Raw genomic sequence first — 26,154 nt, forward strand, 5'->3', positions numbered from 1 at the left:
TATAATGCACTCAGAGCATTTTCTTTACTGGCACATTAACCTTCACTTTAAAGCACAGCACCAAAGCTTTTCTCACTAGCATTCATTAATTGCCGTACTGTATTTAAACACTCTTTCATGCAAATATGTAACTTTGTTAGAAAACATACAATCACAATTTGATTGATTCTTACAAAACTCCTTGTATTTAAATTCTATACAGTGTTGTTTTACATTGATGACTTTCAGCAGCATATAACCACCTTTAAATACAGTTCTCTAGATTTTGAGAATGGAATTGGGAAAGCAGCAGTCATCAGAATACTGACCTTTTTGCCTCAATTTTCCACTAATGTAGTACTTTGCAGTGTTCCAGATAATACAAAGAAATTTTTAAAACCAAGCTTAACGAGTTTATTTACAGTGGGAAACAGGACTGGAAAATATAAAAACAGACTCCAACTTCTCAATGACTTTTCAAGTGCGGGTAATCTTTAGCAAAATACTACAGCATAGCAATCTATTCAGCAAGGCATTTAGCATAGAAGTTCATCAGCTCACCGCAGGTAAATCTTTAGCAGCATTTCACCATAACAGTCAATACAGCCACTGTAAAAACACAACAATCCAAAAAGTCGATCTTCAGGGATAGCAGTCAGGCTTTTCTCTGCTCTGGTGAAAGCTTCAGTACCATATTGTCTGCTTTCTGTCTTTATTTCATTTCAGGCCTGAACCTGCATTCTATGGTGAGATCTCTCCCCCAAGCTTTGCTTCTGTGTGTTCTATCTCTTTACTTTGAGCTCCCTACGCTCCTTCATGTCTCTGACCAACAATCAGTCTCATCCAACTTCAATCTCTTTTTCAGGAAGGAGGGAGTGGCTTCCTCCAGTGTGGGCAGGCATTTCAAAGCACACACCCACAGTGGTAATACATAGCACCTGGACGACAGCATGTAACCATCTCTTTCTCTTAGACACACACACACACACGCACGCACACACGCACGCACACACACACACACACACACTTATGTATAACCCCTAATGTAAGCAGCAATGCATGATGAACTGTATACTGAAGGTGTTGGTCAACAGCTTTTCAAGCCTGTATGTACACTATCTATTCAAGCTTGGATATGCATTATTATCAATATTTTGCTCAACCTAGCTTATTTATTACATTATAAAATAATATATTTATGCTTTCATTTTGTTAAAAGACTTATTTGTGGTTCCCTAATGTAAAAATATGCTTCAAAGTACTTTTGTTTAGTTGCATGTTACTGCCATTAGTAAAAAGCCAACAGTTGTTCATACATGATTGGCATCAGTGCTATACTGTTGGTGAAGTATGACATAGTAAGCGTTACTCATGTGCTGTGGTTTTCAGTATGTATGCATATGTTTTGTGCACACTGTATTGTAAGTCACTGTTTCCTTAACAGCAAAATGCCTTTTTCTTCACCAGTCCCACTTGCTAAGCATTACTGTATGCTCCTTTCATGTTGGTGCACAGTGCTACTATAATTGCATCTAGTCCATCTAAAAATAACTGGGTCTGCATGCAGTGAACAACGAAAGTCTATGGCCTACTTTCCTGCTCAGTGTTATACTTACATCTCACAGTCTTCTGAAGATAAGTTTGGTGCATAGTATGTGCATGTAGTCCAACTTCCTGCTCTGCGCAGCACCTGTCTTGTGATCATGTTTAGATTGCTGCAGAACTCCACTGTGAGACTTCCTATTGTACAGTATGTAGAAACTTTGCTATGTCCCCAGCATACCTTCTTGCCCTTTACTGTGCTACAAGACATGCAGAAAAGATTAGGTGCATGATCTGTGCATGTTATGTTTGCACTGTATACTTCATGTACTACACTGAACCAGACGACATAGAAATGCCTTGGAATTATTCAGTACACAGCACAAAATTCAGTTGGTACTTTCCTTCTCCATATTATGCTATAAACTATGTGCAAGTCTTTGCATGTGCACTCAGAGTGAAACAGGGTCCCACTGAGCACCATACCTGTCTGCCTAGGACACATGACTATGAGCTGGAGCAGAATTCAGTGTGCACTAGGATTTCACTGAACACTGTGCTGTTCCACTGTGAACCTAGATTAACTTTTATCCCCTTAGAAGTACTTTATTGTGTAGTAGGGTTCCGTTAAGCACTACCTAACAATGCAGCTAGGGAATTTTATATTCCCTTTATGATGTCTCATTATACAGAAGGACATCACTAGGGACAAATTCTGCTGCATATCACAGGCATGACATCTTTTATTCACTTAAGGATGGTTCTTGGCTCAGCAAGATTCTATGTGGAAACTTTTTACTCCTCAAAGGAACATACAAGGAATATTGTGCTCACTCTGAGATATTCCCTAACACAGCAGGGTTCCAGTAGAAAGGAAGCGTTTGTAAATTTTACCTAAGGGTTTTTCTACTTTTCTTATGTGAAAATGTTTTAACAAGAGTCTACTATGCACCACGTGGCTTCACAGTATTCTGGAAATATTATAGAGGCCATCAGATATGTGTCCTGATTCATATGTGCTACATAGTCTGCAGAAATATGCAGATGCATTCATAGTAGGAAATGACTGGACACTTTCTACTTCACTGTACGCAGGTATATGTGGAATCATTTGGGCTCCATTGATGACTGTTTATTTATGTATATATTTATTTAATTTACTCATTTTATTTAATTGTATATTTTTTCTAGGTAAGTGAAGTCTACTGGCCCTTTTAAATCATGCTCCAGGTACAAAGCAGTATAACAGTGAAAATGAGCAATACAAATAAGTACCGAATTTAAGGCAAAGTACAAAAGCAGATAGGCTTTATTGGCCCGAAATTGTCCATTAAAACGACGAAACAAGTCATGGGCATTCAGAATTACCAATTAGCTGAAACACCAGGTGTTCATAAGGGTAATTTGCATATATCCCATGTGCCTCTGACACAAGAGGTTTGAGAGGTCACTCATTGGACGTTGCAGCTTGGCTGGAATCCTGAAAAAAAAAACAAGGTAACTTTGGGCAAGGAATGTTTAAATACTCAAAAAAGTTTTCACTAATAAGCTCTTCATAAAGCATTGTGGTTAGCTTATCTTTCTATTTTACATATGTAGTTTTAACCTCTTCAAAGGAAGGTTTAAAATAAAACTCAGGTGTGTTCAGCATGTTCTCTATTTTCGTTATATAACTGTCAAAACATGAAAATAGAAAATAGTTTTGTCTTGGGCAAGCAGAAGGAGGAGTTTGTGCTGCAAAGTGAATATCAGAGATTTATTACTAGCTATGTTTGCTTTACTGATGATGTATTTATTGTCTGGCAAGGTGAGAAATCTAAACTCATTGAGTTTATCCACTACATCAGTAACTCAACCTCCTTCCTGAAATTTACCACTTTCTTCAGCTCAGAGTCAGTGCAGTTCCTTGATATCATTGTCAGTATTGATAAAGTCAGGAAGACTAATGAGCAACTTATACATGAAACAAACAAGAGTGAACTGCTTACTTTACAGAGACAGTATGCATCCAATAAAAAACTAAGCACAATGTGATAAAATCTTAAGGCTACAGATTTAGCATGCATTACCACAGATGTGGCCCCTTTTCTCAAAAATATGAATGATCTTTAAGATGATTTCTTAACCAGAGGACATGATCCTGGATCCCATTAGAGATTTGAAAACTAACAATGACCCTATGTGGAATAGCCCTTTTAGTAGAATTATGCAAAAAGGCCACCTTAACCCAAAATAAGAGAAAAGTAAGGACAGCTGCATTCTAACTTGCACCTGTGATTTCAATACAATTAAAGCCATTATTAAGGAGAACTGGGCCATTCTCACTGACAATAAGCAGCTTGTAGGGGTTTTAGGAGGACACCCTACTTTTGTATATAAAATGAGCAGAAGCATGCATAGCTATGTGGAAAAGAAAATTAAGGAACACCAGGATGACATGAGAACTAAAATCTGAGGGCCATCTAATTGCACTTTCTGTGAGTACTTGATGAAGTGTGACTCATTTTAATGCCACTCCACTTCGGGGGTGTTGTGGGGGCAAAGGCCTCAATGTAAAACTACTTCCTTAAATGTAGTTAATGATCACAAATATAGCAAATTGCTTTAAATTTGCGATCACTTTATTTAGATAGTTTTTATTTGTGAAAATTATTATCACTCATGAGACAGTTGGATGTATTTCCATCAATCTGTCTCATCAATGATAACTCGTTATGTACACATATAGGTATATGGAAGCATAACTTCCCATCAAAATGACAATTGGATAATCCTACAGTGACTGAAACCTAATTGTCAAAAACCAATACATTGATCCACAAAGAATTAAAAGAAGAAGGAAAACATGTTTTTTGGAGGGGGACAAGCTTCTCTGCAACCCCAGACCTCCTGCTAATTATATATACTAACTCCAAAATCATACTACAGTGTGAAAAAGGGCATATTCCCTGATCTCCACTGCACCACAATCTTGTACTGGCAAAGCCAGTAAATTTCAGTCAACTGATATTCGATCAGCTGAACCAGGTCTGCAAGAAGCCAATGACTTTCCATTTGAAAGTTGTGCTCGATATTCATGGATGTAGATAAGTGATGGTTTGAGGCAAAAAAGTAACTTGGTAACTTATGCATTCTGGAAAAGTCTGCAAGTAACATTTCAGTCTGGCATGTAGTGAGGAAAAAAGTGATGAATGATGTCTAAATGTGCAGCATTGCATTTCTAATGCCATCGAGGAAGAATATGCAACATATGTGCAGAGAAATGTATTCTTACAGTAAGAATGATGAAGGTAGGAAAAATGTCTTTATTTTCTGCTGTTGGACCTATAATGTATAACTTGCTACAGAATTTGGTTGCACTACAAATCCAAGTCCTTTCAAGGCAAAGCATGCATTTTATAGAATCCTTTGAACCAAAAGTCAGTGTTGTCAACTTAGAGGCCTTAACAGAAATCAAAGAGATGACAGTGTACTTGAATATATGGCAGTGCTGGGTAGATTGCTAGAGCATTGTCATTTTTATGGGAAGCTGACTGAGACATTGAGAGACAAGCCACTGAGTTTTACATATAATAAAAGCACATGTAAAAGTTTGTTGTCAAAATCACACCTATCTTTAGGTAAAGCATTATACAAAATTACTGTAGCCATAGAGTTTTGAAAAGAATGCCATGAAAATGAACCAAAACCTAGATGACTGTACTTTTAACAAAGTAGTTAGCAAGTTTGTTCACTTGCCTCCATATAATGTTGATATGTCTAAGGTTTTATTATGTTTATGGCTGTTGTTTAAACAAAAGTTTTGCACAAAGTGCCATAAGACGGGTCATATTGGTATGACCTGTAAATGTCAGTATGGTATACTGACATTTATAGGTTGTAAGTACATAATGTAAAGTATAAATGTGAAGTAATTGTTTAGAAGAGTTGCAGTGGATAAATCAGGCAGCATACTTAAATTATAGTTAGTTGGATGGGGGCTGCATTTTTACATGGTAAGAGTTGTCACCCCCATCTTATTTCCTCTTTACCTTATGGTGAATTTTTATGTCTCCGTAAGCTTTGAAGTTTGGATCAGGATTTTAATAGAAAAGTACAATATACATCTAAAATGTTTTTGAGTAGAGGCTGTAGTAATGAAGATGTACAGGATGGTCTTAGCAAGGTTATAGCACAAAGAAATTGTTCAGTTATAATGGAGAGAAAAAAATTGAAAAATAGAACATATAATTCTGATATAAATAATTTTCCATTTTGGAAGTACAATGTGGTTTTAAACTCAGGAGGGTCAGAACAAAATTATGATAAAAAGGTTTATTTTGTTACAGTCTATAATGTTTTAAGTAAATAGGTGATCAAATTATTGTTATTTTTTTGCCTACCCTTCTTCAAGATAATGAACTTTCCCATAAGATTACTATGTACCCTTGTATTTCCTTTAAAAAGGGACGTAGTTTAGCTGATATGTTAGTGCATAAAAAAAGTATTTTTCCAAACTTATCAGATAGGGAGACAGGTGTCTATTTTAAGGGGAACTTTTTCATGTGGCAGTTGTTCAGTGTGCAAACATATAGAACATTTTACTAATGTTAATGGCATTAGTTTTTATCCTAATCAAAGTTTTCTTTGCCACATGGAAGGAGTTATTTATGTACTAAAGTGTCCTTGTGATTTATTTTATATAGGGGAGTGTGTGTGTGTGTGCGTGTGTGCATGTGTGCGTGTGTTTGTGTGTGTGTGTGTGTGTGTGTGTGTGTGTATGTGCATGTGTGTGAAAATATATATATATATATATATATATATATATATATATATATATATATATATATGTGTGTGTGTGTGTGTGTGTGTGTGTGTGAGTTAGTGATGGTATTGTACGCCTTGAAGGCAGCTTGGACGAGGTGCTGGAGGTATTGAAGACTTTTTTGTTTTTACTCTGTGTCTGTGGTGGTTGTTGTAATATATTTGAATAGTTTCTCGTGGTGAGAAACATACTTAAATTATGCCTAAAACTGATGATTCATCAGTCATAAAGTATTTAGTATACACATAAATTTAGAACAAAGAATACCAGACACATGGATCACTCCATATGTGTAAGTATAAATATTAAATAGGTAGCCATTTGAAAGGTCAGGACCTGTTAGATCGAGTCCTGAAACTTGGAAACTGAATGGCTGAAAAATCAGACTTATATATATATATATATATCAAGTCTAAGATGGCCATTTCCTGGAATATTATCTTATCTCTGAAGTTTTGTGATCTCAGAGCTGGTGTATATATATATATATGTTTGGAGGGGTGCCCCCCTGCCAAAAAAGAAGTTTAAAAGAGAAGACTGATGTCCGACATTCACTCTTCTCCTGGATTTTTTTTTGATATGTCGGCACTGCAGCAAAAGAAACTAGAAATTTTATTTTGCAAAAATAGTTACATTCTTTCACAAGAATTTCCAAATATTGCACAGAAATCCATCATGACTGTTTTACAATATTGCATAGAAACTAGACATATGGATATTCAAGCAGTCAATGGCATTTATAATATCTGTCAAACAGAGGAACCAGACTGGGCTGTCTTCTTTCGTTTTGTAATTTGCTTTATATTTAGAGTCATTGGCAAAAAAATAGGGACTCACAAATTCAAGGATATAACTGCTATGGTGATCAAGAAAAAATAGCTTTATTTGCAGATAATGTTGCATTTGATAAATCCAGAAAAATTACATTTCTGTGCTATGGGAGATTTTGAAACAACTTCAGGCCTTTTCATGATATAAAATGAATGAAGGTAAAACAATGGCTATAGTAGCCAAGTATGTACACACACTTGAATTGGTTCATGAAAGCCCATATTTATGGGGGACATAAAATGAAGTATTTAGATGTAGGGATTGAAAATAGGTTATAATAACTAAGGATATATGGGAAGAGACTAAACAAAAGATAACTGAGAATCTGAAAGCTCTTGATTGTGGATGTAAATGATCTGACAGTTGGTGTAATGGGTTAAGGTTGCACGCTGCACTTCCTTTGGTGCAAATTTTATTCCCTCAGCCTGTGCATACTGTGAAACCTTGAGCAAGTCACTTAACCAGACATTATACCTCAGAAGGGACTGTGTGTGTGCCCAGTGGGCCTACCTGTTTAACAAATGGGTAATATTATTATTTATTTATTTATTAAAATGCATAATTTATAATATTCTTCCAGAAAATTCCATGTTGTTGTTGTGCCTCAAGGAGCATGACAGAATATCTAAAAATCAGCATTAATCAAAAAGTGACTTTCATAAAAAAAACTGAAATGAAAAACATTTTAGACACAATAAACAAAAAAAAAATTAAACATTAAATAAATAAAAATAAATGATCAGGGCAAATCAATGCTTGTGTATGGAGTGTTGCTGTGATTTATAAGATCTCTTCACTTTACATCTCATTTTCTGTGATAGTCCACACCAGGATGTCTTCTGATTTTAAAAACTGCAACTTCAGCAACACACCCAGAAATGGTCGCTCAGCCATGCTACAAAAAAATGTCAGTTTACAAAGAATCTGAGGAGAAGGATATTCTTGAGAAAACAGTAAAAAATGTAATGACTAAAAGTGAAAAATGTAATCGATGATAAAAGGCAGAAAAGCCATTGGTTAAAATTGATCTAGCTATCCTGCTTCAGCAGTTTCAAATACACATGGGTGCAAATGTTGCTAACTTCTGTACTCACACATCCTGTATTCCACTTAGATCACCCAAGAGTCACCAGGAAAGCAGGCACAAACCATAAAGCCCACAAAGTCTGCTTTTACACAGAGAAGTGTTTTAGTTATAGGTGACTCTATAGTTAGTTATACAGAATCCACACTAACCAGACTGGACAAGAACAGGGTAATTGTAAGCTGCTTGTCCTGTGCCAGGATCTGTGATGTTGCAAGGTTTCTAAGGTCCCTTAAACCAAACATGATTATGACTAGTGGTGACAGGAAGTGATGACCTGAAGTGCTCCATCAAGAGTAACACGCATAGATACAAGTTGAAACTTACTAAGCATACATGTTAGAGAAAGGAAGACATGGATTTTGAGTAGTATCTTGCCTTCACAAGAATGATGCCTAGATACCAAGATGAGATAATTTTCTTAAATAAATTGGCTAAGTAGTTGGTGTCATTCTAAGGAGATTCAGTATGTGTTGGTTTGGGAAGAGATGGTAGATAAGATTTCCTGTTTCACAAGAGATGGCTTCCACATCTCAGCAGAGCTTCCACATAGTAGTTAAAGCTACTACTCCGTAGTACCTTCTTAGGCAGAGTCTCCTCTACTTGTAATTCCTACACAGTCAACTCAAACCAAATTTGGATTACATCATGGTGGCATCTGTTACGTCCCCACTCTGGGCCATTAATCAAGGAGCCTGAATCCCCACCATTGACACTGGAGAGGGATGTTCCCTTTGAACAAAAATGGATACTCTCAGTATTTCCAGATGCAGCTCTTTGCATCAAGTGCAATTTTCCTTAAGAGCATACAAGGAACACATTCAGTCCAGGATCTGGATTTCTGTGTCTGTCTCCCTCTGGGTCCCCAGTAAGACTTCCCACTGGCACAGCTGTAAAGCTGAGACCTCAGCTGAGTTTTGAAGCCAAGTTGTTCACCATTCTCTCTATGAATCCAGTGATTTGTGCCCCTGTTCTAAGCAGCTGACACACACACTCTTTAATATTTTATTTTCAGATGCATGCATACACACACACACACACACACACACACACACACACACACACACACACACACACACACACACACACACACACCTGGAAAGGCTGTCACAGATTTAATAGCTATGCCCCCTTCTGCCCAGACTATAAGGTAGTAATACCATCACCAGACACTCCAAAGCCAGCTACTCTAAGGCTCTTGCAGGGGTACCCAATTATATTGAGTAAAATTAATAATAATACAAATGTTAATGTTGACCAAACAGCAAGGCTTTCAGCAGTGGCCACAGTGTCACCAAGTAAATATAAGTACTCTCAAAGGATAAAATATTCTCTAACGGACCAGCCACAATGAAAAGTTTAAATATATTTAATAATAAATAATAAAAGAACATGAAAATACTAAATTTCTATTTACAATAAACATCAGCATTTCAGGCACAGAAAATATTAAAATAACACATACGGATAGATTCACACAGATACAGAAAAAACAGTACTTAATTAATCTCACTATGTTTTCCTGACTGATCTAAAGAATGACCATTCCCTGGTCACTTACTCAAGCAAGGCAAGATGAAGTAGGTGAGGGGTCCTTCTCTGTCATGTTCTCACACAGCTACAGAAAAACAGTACTTAACTAATCTCACTATATTTTCCTAACTGATGTAAAGAATTACTATTCCTGGTCACTTACTAGAGCAGTGCAAGATGAGGGGTCCTTCTCTGTCAGGTTCCAAAAACAGACTGTCATGAGACTTCAGTTTCATCTAATATTAATATATTATTTTTAGTGATGGATTACAGAATGACATCCCATACATCTGCTCATTTGACTTCTGGCTCCCATGCTCTCCCCCTTGGCTGGAAACTGTCAGGATTTAGCACATTTGTGGCAATAATACACACACAGAGAGCCTTACTAAGATCTGCTGCAGCTCCTAGAAGTCATAAAACAATTTTAAACCGCCACCCTTCCAGCAATTAGTTCACCCCAACAACAGTGCAGAAAGCTTCCTAGTACGTTTTGTCTCTGGCTGCATTGAGAACTGTAAGATACAATCTGTATGACCTTAGCCAGGTAATTTAATTTCAAACTATTTTCAAAGTTAGCTGGATTGAGATTAGCCTCTTATCTTCCAGTATTGTCTGTTAAAATGTATAAGTTTAAACAGTTACAATAATACATAAATATGTATTTTTCAATTCAGCAGGGCACACTGTTGGCACATGTTAACACAAGCAGTTTTACAAATACATTTTTCAACACAAGCATCAGTACAAATAAGCTACATATGTAACGTAAATGGTAGAACCCAAGCATGTGCAGAACTAGTGGCCAATTGTATCACACACACTGACCCTACAGAGATAGCAAACCTGCTAGTGAATAGGTTTGGCAAACATTTCACTCCCTTATCCCCTCCTAACTTACAACAAACCTGCCCCCCACCCTACATATTTGAAGAGCAGGTTCTCAAAGCCTTGCCCAAGGCAAAACAACACAGCCTCTGTGGGACCAGATGACATCCCTGGTTGTCTTCTAAACAGGCTAAAACATGAACTAACATCACCACTAAGTACCCTTTTCAATCATAAACTAACCACAGGCTGTGTTCGTGCAGAATGGAGAACACCAACAGTTATTCCCCTCCACAAAGTTGGCCTAGCAACAGACCCAGGGAAATTCAGACCCATAAGCCTGACCAGCCTCATTTGTAAGGCCATGGAAAGTATCATTATGGATCTCATAAATAAAGCCATAGGTGACATCCAAACCCTGGATGCTACCCAGCTCAGCTTCATGAAGGGCAGATCCTGCCTGTTAAATCTGGTGGATTTATTTGAAAATGTGACCAAGGCCATTGACGAGGGCAAATCTGTGTACACAGCATACCTCAACCTGGCAAAGACTTTTGACACAATCCCACATTCAGGCATTACTGATAAACTTAGCAAACTGAATGTAAACCCCTTCATTGTAAGATGGGTTGCCAACTGGCTCACAAACTGGACACACACTGTCAAAGTGGGTGATTCCACGTCAACCAGCAGACCTGTTACCAGTGGGGTGCCACAGGGGTGAGTGCTGGGCCCCCCTAATGTTTGTTATATACTTCTCAGAAGTTCAGGTTAAAACTATGGCCTGACCAAGTTTGCAGAGAACTGCAAACTATTTGCAATCATTGAATCCCCAAATTATGTCAGTGTACTCTAGGAGGGGCTCATGCAGACCGACTGGTGTATTAGTCGCGGTCTCAAACTGAATACAGAGAAATGCATCATCATTCCCTTTGGCACAAACAATGACTGCTCACACTATCAAATCAATAACAGTATCCTAATTACCCATGAAGTGGTAAGGGACCTGGGATCACAAGTTGACTGCGACCTTAACTTTGACCACCATGTCTCTACTGTAGTAAGGAAAGCTTTCTATGTAGCATATTTGATTAGTAAAGGCATCACCTCGAGAGTAAAAGATGTTATAACCACCCTATACTTGGCACTTATCCAGCCCACAATTGAGTATAATTCGCCATTTGGCATGTACCATACTAAGCACATGCAGCAATTAGAGAGACCTCAGAGGTTTAAAACAAACAAGATCAAGGGGCTCCAGCCCTACACAGACTGACTAAAATCCCTGTCAATATGCTCAGTATTGTATAGACTTCTTAGGGGAGACTTATGCCTGGCCTACAGAGCAATCCAAGACTCAAACCTAATGAACTTGCTGCATATCCATAAATCAAACAGGACTAGGGATACCTGTTCCAGGGACCTAAATATGGTCTTAAATAGGGCTTGCTAGTGGGACAGATTTCTCTCTCAGCTAATTCATGTAAAACAGAGCACCTCTATGACACTGTTCAAGAGTAACCTGGATGAGTGGATGGGGCACCATAAATTCTTACTGGGGATAGAGCCCCCAACCCTCCTGAACATGGGCAGTCATCACTAAATGCATTCTTGGGTATTGACTAGCATTTCTATGGTGTTACATTGGGATAAAATGGCTAGGCTTAAAATGACCTCTGGGTCGATAGCCTAGTAATCTCCTATGATCCTATGATATACAAATGACATATAATTCTTAACAAAATTCCAACTAGCTGTGCTGGCATATGTTACACATCCACTGCCCTACTTCTCCTGGCATAGCTGGCAAAATCTCACATTGTCACAGCATCACTCAATGCTAAAAGTCTAAACAGAAAGATTTCAGAACTTGAGGCCCTTATACAACCTGAACACATATTTGTGTACTCAATGAGACATGGTTTCAGTGCAATAATATCACTCCCTCTATAGCACAGCTTAGCACCTATCACCCCTTCAGGCCCATGGGTAACTGCAGAGGAGTATCTGTGTTTATCATATGTACAATTACGTCATATTATATTACCCATAACCCAAGCGTAGAGCTCTTGGAGATCCAAATCATCCTTAATATATCCAACTATTACTCCATTGAGAGCTTCAGATTCACATCAGACCCCCCAAAAGTCATGAAAACTAAACTTAATACCACTGAAGGGTTAAATTTCAAACCGAATACCTTATTGCTAAAGGACTTCAAATGTCCAATCATTGACTGGCACACTTACACCTCCAAAAATGGATGTGCTGGGGGTGTGGTCAAGATGTGTAGGGGATAACAGCACTCTTTTGATGCCCTATCTGTGAAAATAGTTTCTGACATGATTTTTTTGTCTTAATCTAAAAAGCTTCGAAGATTTTTCTCTTGGTTATTTTTCTCAACACTGTGGACTATCTTCTCTAAAAAAAAATCAGTTTTCAGTGACTTTTATCAAAAAATTTCCTGCCAAAAGTTCTACAGCCTGATACAGAATAGTTTCAGCAAAGAGCCATTCAAAAGCCTCTCTTCAGGACAGTTCCATGAAAAAAGAACTTCAGTTAATTGTCACCAGTATACAAGACCTTTCTATGAAGATTGACAGTTTAGAAAAAATAATGGAGAACATGAAGAAAAAAGTAAAAAACAAATAGAGGACCTAAAAGAAATAATTACAAAACACTCTGAACAAATAACAGCCTTAGAAGAAACTGTAAATGAAATAGATGGAAGACAAATGTAAAATGATAGATTGATTTCCTTCTAAAACAAAATAACCTATTATTGGAAAAAGTTGATGACCTAGAAAGTAGGTCACGAAGGAATAACATTAGAATATATGGAGTCCCTGAAAAAATGAAAGGAAATAATATGATTTTATTTTTAAATGACTGGCTACCAAAGACACTGAATCTTCCTGAATCCTTCTCTTTTGGAATCGAGAGAGCCCACAGGTCCCTATCAAGCATAACATCTCAAAAAAATCCAACTTCAGTGAGATCCATCATAGTAAAATTTCACCACAGGACAAAGACTTAGTACTGAGAACAGCTTGGTCGGAAAATCCAATACAAATTAATGGAAAGAACATAAGATTTGATAATGATTACACATCTACAACAATGACAAAAAGGAAAGCCTGTGTTCCTCTTATCAAAAGCTTAAAAAAGTGGATATAAAAACTCAGATTATGTTCTCAGCTAAAATTAAGATTATTCTTCAGGATGGGCAGAAAATATTCAGCAATCTAGATGAAGCAACTGACTATGTAAAGAAAAATAACTTACTAGACAAAGTAGAAGAAATGGAATTTTCTTTATCAAATCTAAAAAGACAAGCTACTAATGGTAAAATAGTTGGAAATCATAAAACCAACAAAAAACTTAAAGGGAAATAAATTAGAAAATCATCACATTTACTTTCTTAAGTGGACATTACTTACAAATTTCATGAGATAAAAAGCAAACCTTAAGGTAAAAACTTCACTTTATAACATACGATAATAAGTACATATATGTGTGTACATTGTATATTCTCTCTCTTTTTTGGGGTGGAGGTATAGAAATACAACTTTAAATAAATACCTTAGTGATTACTTTATGGTGGTTTCAATGTCTGGGCTACTGAAAGAATATAATGCCAGTTAAAATGTTGGAGGGGAAATAAGAACTTTACATACATAATTTAAATAATTCTGATCAAAGTAGTAGTTTTCAAACAATCAAAATGTAAAATACATAAACACCATGAGCCCCCTAAGTCATATAAAGAGGGGAAAAGGGGGAAAAAAGGAAAAAGGGGGGAAGAAAAAAGCTATGCAGTTACAGTACTTTGAAGTAAATATCATGTCAAAGATGCCTTTATGTGACTATTATATGGTGGGGGAGGAAGTCCTTATTCTCTAATAATAAGCTTTCCCATGGTGTTTTATATATATATATATATATATATATACATATATATATATATATATATATATATATATCTATATATATATATATATATATATATATATATATATATATATATATATACACATAGACTTGAAGGGCTCACTGATGGCTTATTGGGTTTTTTCTAAATTGATGGAATATGATTTGAAAACTGAGGTGGGACAAGTGGAGGGGAAAGAATGTGTCTGTGTATGCCATGTCCTGGATAGATACGGACTTGTAGAGGTTGCTGTTTCTTTCACTATGCCCATTTCCTTTGCAGTTAATTGTTTATAGACATATGCTTTTCCTTTCTGTCTCTTGTGCATAAAAATCATTATTTACTATCCTCGAGGATTGCGTTGCTGCCAAAACTGTTGAAAGCTTCACAAGAACACGATCGTGAGAGATAAACAGTTGTTCTGCACCTTACAGAGCACACACGAGACTTTCAGCATGTATAAATGAAACTGGCAACCTTTGAACTCTCATTGCGCACAGATGAAGCTATGTGACGGAAATAAGAAAAAAATGGAAGAACACAGTCTCACCGCCATGATACGATGCTTATTTCTGAATTCTGAATAACAAGTAAAGTGTAAGCGCATACAGATGTTCATAATTTAATGTAAAAAGCAAAGTTTACTCACATTTGTACTGTTATAGTTGTGCAGTGTATAATGAAATATAGAGAAAACATTAACAAATACCAGAGCTGTTGCTTTACATGCTTGTAGCCTTTTGTTTAACATGTAATTTAAGGAATAGCTCACTTATCATAACAGCAGGCAGAGGGAAGAGGGAAAAAAAAGGAAAGAAAAAAGAAAGGGCAGAAAGAAAAGGGGGAAAAAGAAGGGACAGAAAGATAACTGCAATGTTGTAATAGAGGAGTGGATATGTGAATGAGAGTTGACTGTTTCCTATGTTCACACATGAGGATTATAAGTCTTTTAAAGTTCTTTGACATGGAGTAATGCTAGATATCTCTTCTGTACTGTAGTATCATATCATCATAACTATAGGATTGGATTATTTGTGTTAGTTAAGTTTTGGGAAATGTCTAGCAGCAAATTTCATTAAAGAAATAACATGCCTCTACACTTGTGAATTACATAATGTCATACTGTAAATTTTATAAACACAAGGTCGGATTGAAAATTATATAGATAGCAAAATATGCAAACAACAGATATATGGTAATATTGGTTTTCTGGCTTCAACAAGGAAATTAATATATGTCATATAGAGTCATGACTGTATAAGTTAATGTGTACATATGAGTCCCCCCCCCTTTTTTTTTTTGTTTTAGTAATGTATATATTTATACTACCATTAGCGATGAAAGACAATTGCTTTAAAACCTAGAGAATGTCACACATCTTGATAAACATGGAGAGGTTCTTGTGATACTGTTATTGAATGAATATTATACTTTGTATTCATAGCCAACTATTCACGATAACTTGTATTTAAACCTACACTGTTAAAGAGTCAAAATAGTTGCATTCTTATTACTTTAGGAGAGTTATACTAATGTTATGTTCTGTATATTTTGTTAACCAAAGACGTACACACTAGATAGAAGTGGATTGTTGACTGGAGGATGGAGGAAGGTAGTCTTGATGACGTGTGCATCAAACCAGGAATACTTTGTTCCATGTGTAGGATTGTATATAGTTTAAAGCGTATGTTAGTTATGTTTAGGGTTAAATTTATGCCCATGACAAAATCCATATTATATAATAGTATATGTAAATATATTTTCTTATAAATATGTTTCACTAAATAACATAAAGAGAGGAAGTTTAATCAGATATTTGAATACAAACAAAGTAGACATTGCTTTCTTACAAGAGACACATGTAATAGAGAAAGACTTGGATAGAATGTCTTTTAATGGATATTCAATACTGTTGGAATCCCATTATCAGACTAAGACAAGAGGCATCATGATCTTATGGAAAAAATCTTTACCAGTACCTACAATTATTGATTCATATTCGGATAAAAATGGTATGTTATGCCTAATAACATTAGAGATAAATGGAAAATATATTACTCTTGCTAACACATACTGGATACCTGGTATCAGAGCTGAAACCGCAAATAAATATTTAGATTTAATATCAGTTAGAACTAGAGGAGATATTATATCTGCAGGTGATTTTAATTGCATTATTACTAAAGATAATACTACTAAAATTGGCAATTTTTAAATGACTGCTCCAGCAAAAAACTGAATAATTTTGTTACCTTTAAAATATAAGAGATATATATGAAATAAAAGAACCAGAATCATTTAAATACACATTATTCATATAGGTTTGGTACACAACCATTGATAAGAGCTTTGTTACTGATATCCTAATATCCAAACTACAAGAAGTTATGATCAGCTTATATCCATTGTTTGACCATAACATTATCTTTTTTAAAGTAAACATTACCCCAAAACACTAGATTTTTTGGGAGAGAATACCAGCTTACATCACTAAAATAAATGGATTTAGAGAATGACTTTTAAAAGAAATAAAATAATTTCTTGACGTTAATGATAATGAAACATCTAAAGTCATAGTTTGGGACACAATAAAATCTTACCTTTTTGGTAAAATCAAAATTTGGTATTTAAACAAAAGAAAGGATTGGGATAAGGAACTTACAAGAATACAATCTAAAATTGATGTATTAAAAATAATTTAAATACTAAAGCTATAAGTGTAAACATAGAATTAAAACAGCTAATTCTAGCATATATAGAAATCTTGAATCATAAGGTAGCAATAAGTCTAAAAAGAATCAAGTTACATTCGTACTCAACTAACCCCAAAAATATACATAGACTAGCAGCCAAAGCAAAAAGTTTAACAAGCTCTAACCATATTAAAAAAATGTTAGAGAATTCTAAAAACAAGCCTAAAAAGTGACAGACTTAAAAGAGATATTAGTGATTTTTAGAATGCACCATGAAGCAGTAAACAAAGCCAACTTAATCACTTGTAGTGATAATCTAAAAGATAAGTTCTTGAAGTATAATATAAAAAATAAGTTAACAGTTGAACAAAATAATAAAATACTCAAATCAATATCATTAAAGGAACTTAAAGAAAGAATTAAAAATCTTAGAAATAATAAGGCTCCAAGACTTGATGGGTTAACAGGGGAAATATATAGGCTACTTCCAGATGATAGCCTAAAGATATTAGTAGAAGCATTTGAAGAATTTAGAAAGAATGACAAAATATTTCCCTCCTGGAAATATGCAATGATATCACCCATTTTAAAGCAAGACAAAGACCCTAACTTAGTAACTTCTTATCCTCCTATTTCCCTGTTGAACGTGGACTATAACATTTTCACATCAATCATTGCGAATAGGCTAAATCAATTCATTCCTAAACTAATATCAGATGATCAAGCAGGGTTCGTTTTAAATAGGAAAGTCCAAGATAATGTCATTAGACATCTATCCCTAATAGATTATAAAAATAAGAAAAAAAAAAAGAATTGACAGTTATTAGTCTTGACCTAGGCAAAGCATTCAATTCTATAAATTGGTCTCATTTATTTAAAGTAATAGAATTATATAATATTTCCTCTGATTTTATAAAAATGCTTAATAGATTATATGAAAACTTGATTTCATACATTAAAATTGGAGCTTTCCTTTCAGGGCCACTAAAAATCCTGAAAGGTACCAAGCAAGGCTGCTCACTATCGCCTTTATTGTTTGCCTTGTCAATAGAACCCTTAGCTAACTACATTAAATCTAATAACAACATAAGTAGTTTCTCTATTAATTCGAACTATAGTTCCAAAATATAGCTTTTTGTGGATATTTTGTTAAAAATTGGAAATATAGATTCTTCAATAGACCATATCACAAAATCACTACATGACTTTAAAATGATTTCAGGTTTAAGCTTTAATCATAATAAAACTGAAATATTATTATTAAATAAAGAAATAAGCACTACTCTGAGAATATATAATAATTTCAACTGGACAAATGATGCAGTGAAATAGCTAGGGGTTCATATAAAAGTGAAATGGAAAGATACTATACAAATAAATTATAAAAACTTAATAAGTAAGATCAAAGAGCATTTATGCAAATGGAACAACATGTTCTTTACCATGGAAGAAAGATTATCTTTGATTAAAATTATTATATTACCTAAAATCCTATTTCTTTTTCAAATGGTAATAGCATCGCCCTCTAAAAAATTAATGAAACAACTTAACTCTTTATTAGTTAAATTCTTATGGCTCCCACAGAAGCCAAGAATTAGCTATGCATGGCATTACACAAACTGGGACGAAGGTGGCATATCATTCCCAAATTTAGAACGTTACGCAGATTCAGTCATTCTCAATGTGATGAGTCAATGGTTAAATCATAAATACACATCAAATTGGTAAAACTTACATAAAACTATTCTACTTTTTAATACTAAAGAACCAATAAATAATGATACTTTTACCGAAACTGAAAACATTTTCCTAATGGTAAAAAAATGGTATTTGACAAAAATAAAAATGAGGGGTCCATTCCTTTTATTAACTACATAGTAAATAATTTCAAAAGAATAATGAACAAGGACTTTATGATAGGAAAACTTAGCTTTTTATTGTTTTCCATAGCTTTTACTAAAGGATGTTTTGACTTATTCAATTTGAAAAGAATCGAAGAGATGAAGAAAATTAGATTAGTTTATTGGCACCAATTTCTGGGAGTCAATAATATACATGAAGCTAGCTTTCTCATAGCAAGATACAGTATAAATCAAGATAACTGGTTGAACATGCAAACATTCAGAGAATACATTGTTAAAGAATTCAAAATATGTCAGATAACTAACACTACGTTCAGATCAAATATTTTATCTCTTTTTTTGTGAAATAAACAAATTGTGTTCCAGTGACGGCCTTTCATTATCAAAAATATATAAAACTCTAAGAGCCGATTTAAAATAGCCAGAAGATTCCCTATGGAGATATGCAGAAAGAATAAATAAATTTACTTTTTCAGAAAGTGAGAAAACAATAATACTTAAATCAATAAACAATACCACAACATGTCCCTCTTGGAAAATTTTCACATGGAAATTTATACATAAAAGCTTCCTCACTCCACATTAAATAGCATTGTTATCAGGAAATGATAATACTAAATGTTGTAGATGCGATGAAACACTATGTGCAGCTTGGATATGTATGTTCCTTGAATATACATCTGTAACTCCATTTTGGCTGGATTTTAAAAACTTTATAAAAGCGTTATGGACAGACAAATGTGAAATAACTGATTCATTGCTATTGTTTAATGCTCTCATACCAGTTTATATTCCAAGGACACAAGTGCAACTTCTCTGGTCTCTTCTTGCAATTGCAAGAAAAATTATCACCTTAAAATGGAAGAGTAAAAAAATCCTCTCATTCATGGACTTTATTTCACTGGCCAGAATTGTATGTAATAGAGGAATGTTAACTGTAACCTTAAGAACTACAAGAAAGACACATGCACAATTAGCTTGGTTAAAACTTAAAAAATTGCTGGATAAAATGTAATTATAATAACACAAGTATTCTTGTCATGGACAATGTATATAGTTTTTGTTAATTTACAATGTTTAATGGTTTCTTTTAACTGTTTTTTATGAAAACCAGTAAAACCATTTCTAATGAAAATGGATGTGCTCACCATTTCCTAGACTTTGTTAACAACAATGCATTGAAGCAAGTTGTAACACTAACCTACTAGATGCTCTAATATCCTTCACATGGTCTTTTGCAACCTAGCTCCTGCATGTACCCCCACCCCACATCTCCTCATCCCTAGTTAACTCTGATCACAAGTTAGTCATCTTGTCTGTCAGGCCTAGTAGTACTGCTATACACTGTACCACACTGCACCACCAAAGTAGACCTTTAGTGACTTCTCCAGAACAAGCCTACTTCATCTTGTAGAAGACTTAATCAAAAGTTTCTAACAGTCTTCCACAATATATGCAACTGAGAGGGCTGCTGCATTCCATTTTTGCTAATATGTAAATAGCTACCCATCTATACCATAGATATACTAGTAAATTCAGCAATACACCTATCTGGTGGAAATCCTTTATTAATAAACTGTATAATAAAAGAAGGAAAATAATGACAGTCTATAAGAAATCTTCATCCCCCTACCTCAAGATCACACTGAAACATGCCAGCAGGGAACCCAGTAGCACTATTAGAGAATGTAAAACAGAGTGTGAACTTTAGGTCATAACGGTATTAAAAGAAACCTCAGTTATGTCAGAAAATGAATAATGTCCAACAATGGACTAATATCATCCATACTAATATCTCATATTCTGATCCCAATGATATAATCAATATATTAGCAGACTGTTAGTGCTACCTTTACCCCCATTGCCACTTCATTGCCCCCAATATCCCTGAAAGTCTATTTTCCCCTGATATTACAATGAAACAAGTCTTTGTATCTTTGCCAAAGGCCTAAAAGTAAAACTTCTTTGGGATAAGATAATATACTAAGATGCATTCTCATCATTGCCAGGTATGCACTATCACAGTTTCTAGTTGAATTGTTTAACTCCTTCCTATTCACAAGGCTTGTGCCTGATACCTGAAGAACAGTTACTGTTACTCCCCTAGACAAGAATATCAACTCAGCCTCACTAGCCTTACGTGTAAAGCCATGGAACGTATCATAGCAGAACTCATTTTTGCAGACATGGGAAACTTAGCAGATCCAGACCCCACTCAACATTGATTTATGAAGGGCAGGCACTGTTTTCAGAACCTGGTGAACGTCTTTGAAGAAGTTATGGAGGCTGCGGACAGTGGTCACTGCATACATACTGCTTATCTTGACATGTCTAATGCTTTTAACACTAGCTTCCCTGCTGGTATTATTGAAAAATCAGACAAACATGATGTTAACCCACACAGTGTCTGTTGGTTTGTAAATTGGCTATCCATCAGATCCCAAGTTGTGAAAACAGCTAGTACCCTTTTTGAACGTAAAATTGTAACTAGTGGGGTACCTCACGGTTCAGTGCTGGGTGATCTCCTGTTTGGCATTTATCTTGTAGATGTCCCAGAAGTGTGGTTGACCAAGTTTACTGATGGCTGCAATTTGGGTGCTGTTTTCTGATCATTTACTGACACTAATCTGCTTCAACAAGGGCTGGAATATGTTTAGCGTGTGTGTGTGTGTGTGTGTGTGTGTGTGTGTGTGTGTGTGTGTGTGTGTGTGTGTTTGGGGGAGGTGTCTGTGTTGGAAACATAATACAGAACAAAGGGAGATTGATGGAATATAGCTGCAATTATAGATGTTGGAGCAAGATGATGGATGCATAGTTCTGTGTAGTTTAGGACCAAGATGATTATATTTGGAAGAGATCTGATGCAAGATCACACTTGACTGGTTAGATTTTATTATTTCAGATGACTATTTACATAGAGTAACTATTTTTGCTGTTTTTTTTTTCTTCTGTCCCTGTGACCATTGCTGTTCATCTATTGTATTTATGTGTTTTCATAGGATGGTGAGGTCATTGGCATTAATACCTTGAAGGTAACTGCAGGCATCTCATTTGCCATCCCATCCGACAGAATACGTCAGTTTTTGACAGAGTCACATGATCGACAAATGAAAGGTACAGTCCACACAGGCACTGGTCTTCCATGAAAAAAAATCTTTATATACTTTACCTATTCAGATGACTGCATCATGAAGCTGCAGATTTGGAGTGTACAGGACATAGTTTCAATCTGACAAATGTTAATCACAATTTTTTTGCAACAATATTATCTCACTTAAATCATATTGAAAATGATCCTAAAAATTGCTGTTACTTGTTTTAGTTTGTACACAGTGTTCAGTTAATTTGTTCTTTACAAAGAACACACAATGTAGACACTTAACTATCTACTGGTTTACGTTCAGAGGCATTTAAGCCAATTCATTAGATTTGTATGCACATATAAGATAAATACATTCAGCACACAGCAATGTGGATGAAAAACAAGCTGCCATTCTTTAAACAAATCTTGAAATTGTCATTCTATACACAAACAAAATCCCAGACTAAAAGAATTAGGCAGGTAAAACGTAGGCACATGTATTTGTTTCATGTTAATGTCTATTTAAGCTCAGTTAAATATAGGCATTTTAAAATAATTTCTCTTATTGCAAACAGGACTATTGTTGACATTCCAGTAACAGCATTTTTCTTAATAACATATATTGATAGCTGTTTGAAACAGTATGTTTTGAAAGGAGGAACCAAATGAGGTTCTCTTTTCAATTAAAACAAGTGACCCAAATTTAAAAAAAAGAAATTATATAGTCATAGCATCTCTAAATTTGAAAAAAAAATGAGTGCTCACAGAGCATATGTTCATTTAATTTGCTATTGACATAGGCTTTCAGCTTGATCCACACAGGCTGTTTTATATATCATGCATGTACAAATATGTGTAGATTTATTACAAGTGTATGGCTAGTAACGTTGTTGCCCTGAGTCCTCATTTAGGGAGAGTTATTGACATGAACTAAACCAAGATAGAGGTACCTGAATTGTGTTTCTGCTCTTTCCTGTATGCTGAGCTCTTTATTGTTTACTAGCTTTTACTTTAACTGTTGTTGCAGAGCTGTTACTGATGTTATCCATTTTGAAAAGTCCTCTTCAACATCCAAAGTACTTGTCCAAAGATTACTTGTTAATTCTCTATATCATTTCACTTATTCTATAGCAGTGATGTAGTTTTCTTTTTATCTATCTATCTATCTATCTATCTATCTATCTATCTATCTATCTATCTGTCTATGTATCTACCTATCTATCTATCTATCTATCTATCTATCTATCTATCTATCTATCTATTTATCTATCTATCTATCTATCTATCTATCTGTCTGTCTATGTATCTACCTATCTATCCATCTATCTATCTATCTATCTGTCTATGTATCTACCTATCTATCTATCTATCTATCTGTCTATCTGTCTATCTATCTATCCATCTATCTATCTATCTATCTATCTATCTATCTATCTATCTGTCTGTCTATCTATCTGTCTGTCTATCTATCTATCTATCTATCTATCTATCTATCTATCTGTCTATCTATCTATCTATCTATCTATCTATCTATCTATGTATCTACCTATCTACCTATCTATCTATCCATCTATCCATCTATCTATCTATCTGTCTATGCATCTATCTATCTATCTATCTATCTATCTATCTATCTATCTATCTATCTATCTATCTATCTATCTATCTATCTATCTATCTATCTATCTATCTGTCGGTCTGTCTGTCTATGTATCTACCTATCTATCTATCTATGTATCTGTCTACCTATCTATCTATCTATCTATCTATCTATCTATCTATCTATCTATCTATCTATCTATCTATCTATCTATCTATCTATCTATCTATCTCTATGTATCTATCTGCCTGCCTATATATCTACCTACCTATCTGTCTACCTATCTACCTATGTATCTGTCTACTTATCTACCTATCTATCTATCTATGTATCTATCTATCTATCTATCTATCTATCTATCTATCTATCTATCTGTCTATGTATCTACCTATCTATCTATCTATCTATCTATCTATCTATCTATCTATCTATCTATCTATCTATCTATCTATCTGTAGGTCTGTCTGTCTATGTATCTACCTATCTATCTATGTATCTGTCTACCTATCTATCTATCTGTCTATGCATCTACCTATCTATCTATCTATCTATCTATCTATCTATCTATCTATCTGTCGGTCTGTCTGTCTATATATCTACCTATCTATTTTTTTCTTCTCCATCCTTGACCATCAATCCCTTCCTCACCATTTCACCCATATCTTCATCATTGTCTGGTAAAAAACATATTGCTAGTTGTGATGAGAGTCATGTGAAGCTGAGTTGTCATTCTCAGGCAATTTGGATGTTGTTTTTTAATTTTTTGCAAGATCATTTGTCTTGCTTGCCCCATGCCTGGTGTGCCATGACATCATTGCAAATCAAAGTATGTGGATAAATTACTGAATAATTTCCCATTCTCCGTGGAAGGGTTCAAGCCCACAGTCTTCACTTTGGTTCACAGCCCTTTGAGAAAATTTATTTCCCTCCCCCAGAAGAAGTGAGATGGCAAAAAGGCTACAGATTTCCAAACTTCCTAAACCGATGTCTCAGTGAAGGGGTCCACTAACCGAACCTGGGTCACCTGTACCACAAAGGAGGCTCTATTCCTTTGTGCACAGAGCTCACAGCAATTATTACTGCTGTATGGTGCTGGTAGGAGTTCAAACATGTTTGTCTTGTGTGCACTTGATAAAAAGGGGACAAAATTTTCATCTGTGCAAAGAGTTGTGAAACAAGGATAGTGAAGGGATTTATTACTGTCTGTGCTGGGTGTTATCACCAGAATACCAAATGACTTGCTCATTCAGTTTTACTGTCTTTAGAAGGACTGTTTCTCTAGAGGAATATATATATATATATAAAAAACTAATAAAACTTTAAAAAGTACCTAGAGAAATGAAGCACTTGAGACAGAACTGATTTTGAGCACTGTCGTTCCTTTAACGCTGAACAGAACTTCTTCAGAGAAGAATAATCATTGCACACATTTATATAACAAGAGAACACTGTCATAAAGTCCATTCATAAAAAGTAAACCAATCACCAAGGGGTGAAATAAATGAAAGCCAATGACAAACACATTATAAAATACTCCCACCAAAGAAAACACTGTATCAAACATCCCCTGAATCTGTGCTGAAAGCTGACAATGTAAACTGATCCATTTGTATGTGGTCAATGACTGTAAAACAGCTAAAAAACAAAAATTAGTAGCAACAGTTAGTATATATATATATATATATATATATATATATATATATATATATATGAGAGCCCTTCATTTGTTCGAACTTTCAAATGTTTGAAACTCATATGGCCAACACCATATGAGTGAACGTTTGAAAGGCCGACAAATGATAGCAGAGATCCTGCTACAGTGCAGGAATGGGAGATTCCCCTTTCCTCCACTGTAGTGTGATCTGGGAGTGAGAATATTTAAGTAGTAGAGGGTGTGGGGGGTGCAGGGGGCGTGTACCCTGCATAACACAGTTTTACTGTGTTTACAGGTAGGTAAATGGTGCTATTTCATGATGTCGGTCTTTCGGAATGTCGATCATATGGTGTCGGCCATATGAAGGTCGACATTCTGAAGTAGACCTATATATATATATATATATATATATATATATATATATATATATTTTTTTTTTTTTTTTTTTGTTTGTTTAGGATTTGAATTACCAGTGCTTGTATTCCTTTTTATAATGAAAAATAATGGATTATGACTAAAGTCTGGCATGATATTTGATAGCTATTAGTTCCACAGTGTGCATAGAGAAGCCTAATTAATTCAATAATGTCTTCAGATAACTAGGAACTTATTCTTTCAGTGCAACAACATAATGAGGAAGATACTGATGTGCATGGCTTGCTTGTTGCAAATGCTGGTCCATCTGAGTAATTTTATTCCTCTGTATATAAAAAATCAGTCTGTGAAAGGTT

At 35.0% G+C, this 26,154-nt stretch overlaps 1 protein-coding gene across 1 annotated transcript in view; it reads left to right on the plus strand.

Annotated features, from left to right (window-relative positions):
• The window catches only part of HTRA4 (HtrA serine peptidase 4), an 853,851-nt gene that overhangs the window by 614,061 nt on the left and 213,636 nt on the right, over positions 1–26,154 (plus strand). The window contains exon 6 of the mRNA XM_044084333.1: positions 22,087–22,201. Within this exon, the coding sequence (XP_043940268.1) occupies positions 22,087–22,201 (115 nt within the window). The remainder of the gene's footprint in view (positions 1–22,086; positions 22,202–26,154) is intronic.

This window comes from Protopterus annectens, chromosome 9.part0, assembly GCF_019279795.1.
Source record: "Protopterus annectens isolate FY-2018-M chromosome 9.part0, PAN1.0, whole genome shotgun sequence".
In the NCBI taxonomy this organism is placed as follows: Eukaryota; Metazoa; Chordata; order Ceratodontiformes; family Protopteridae; genus Protopterus; species Protopterus annectens.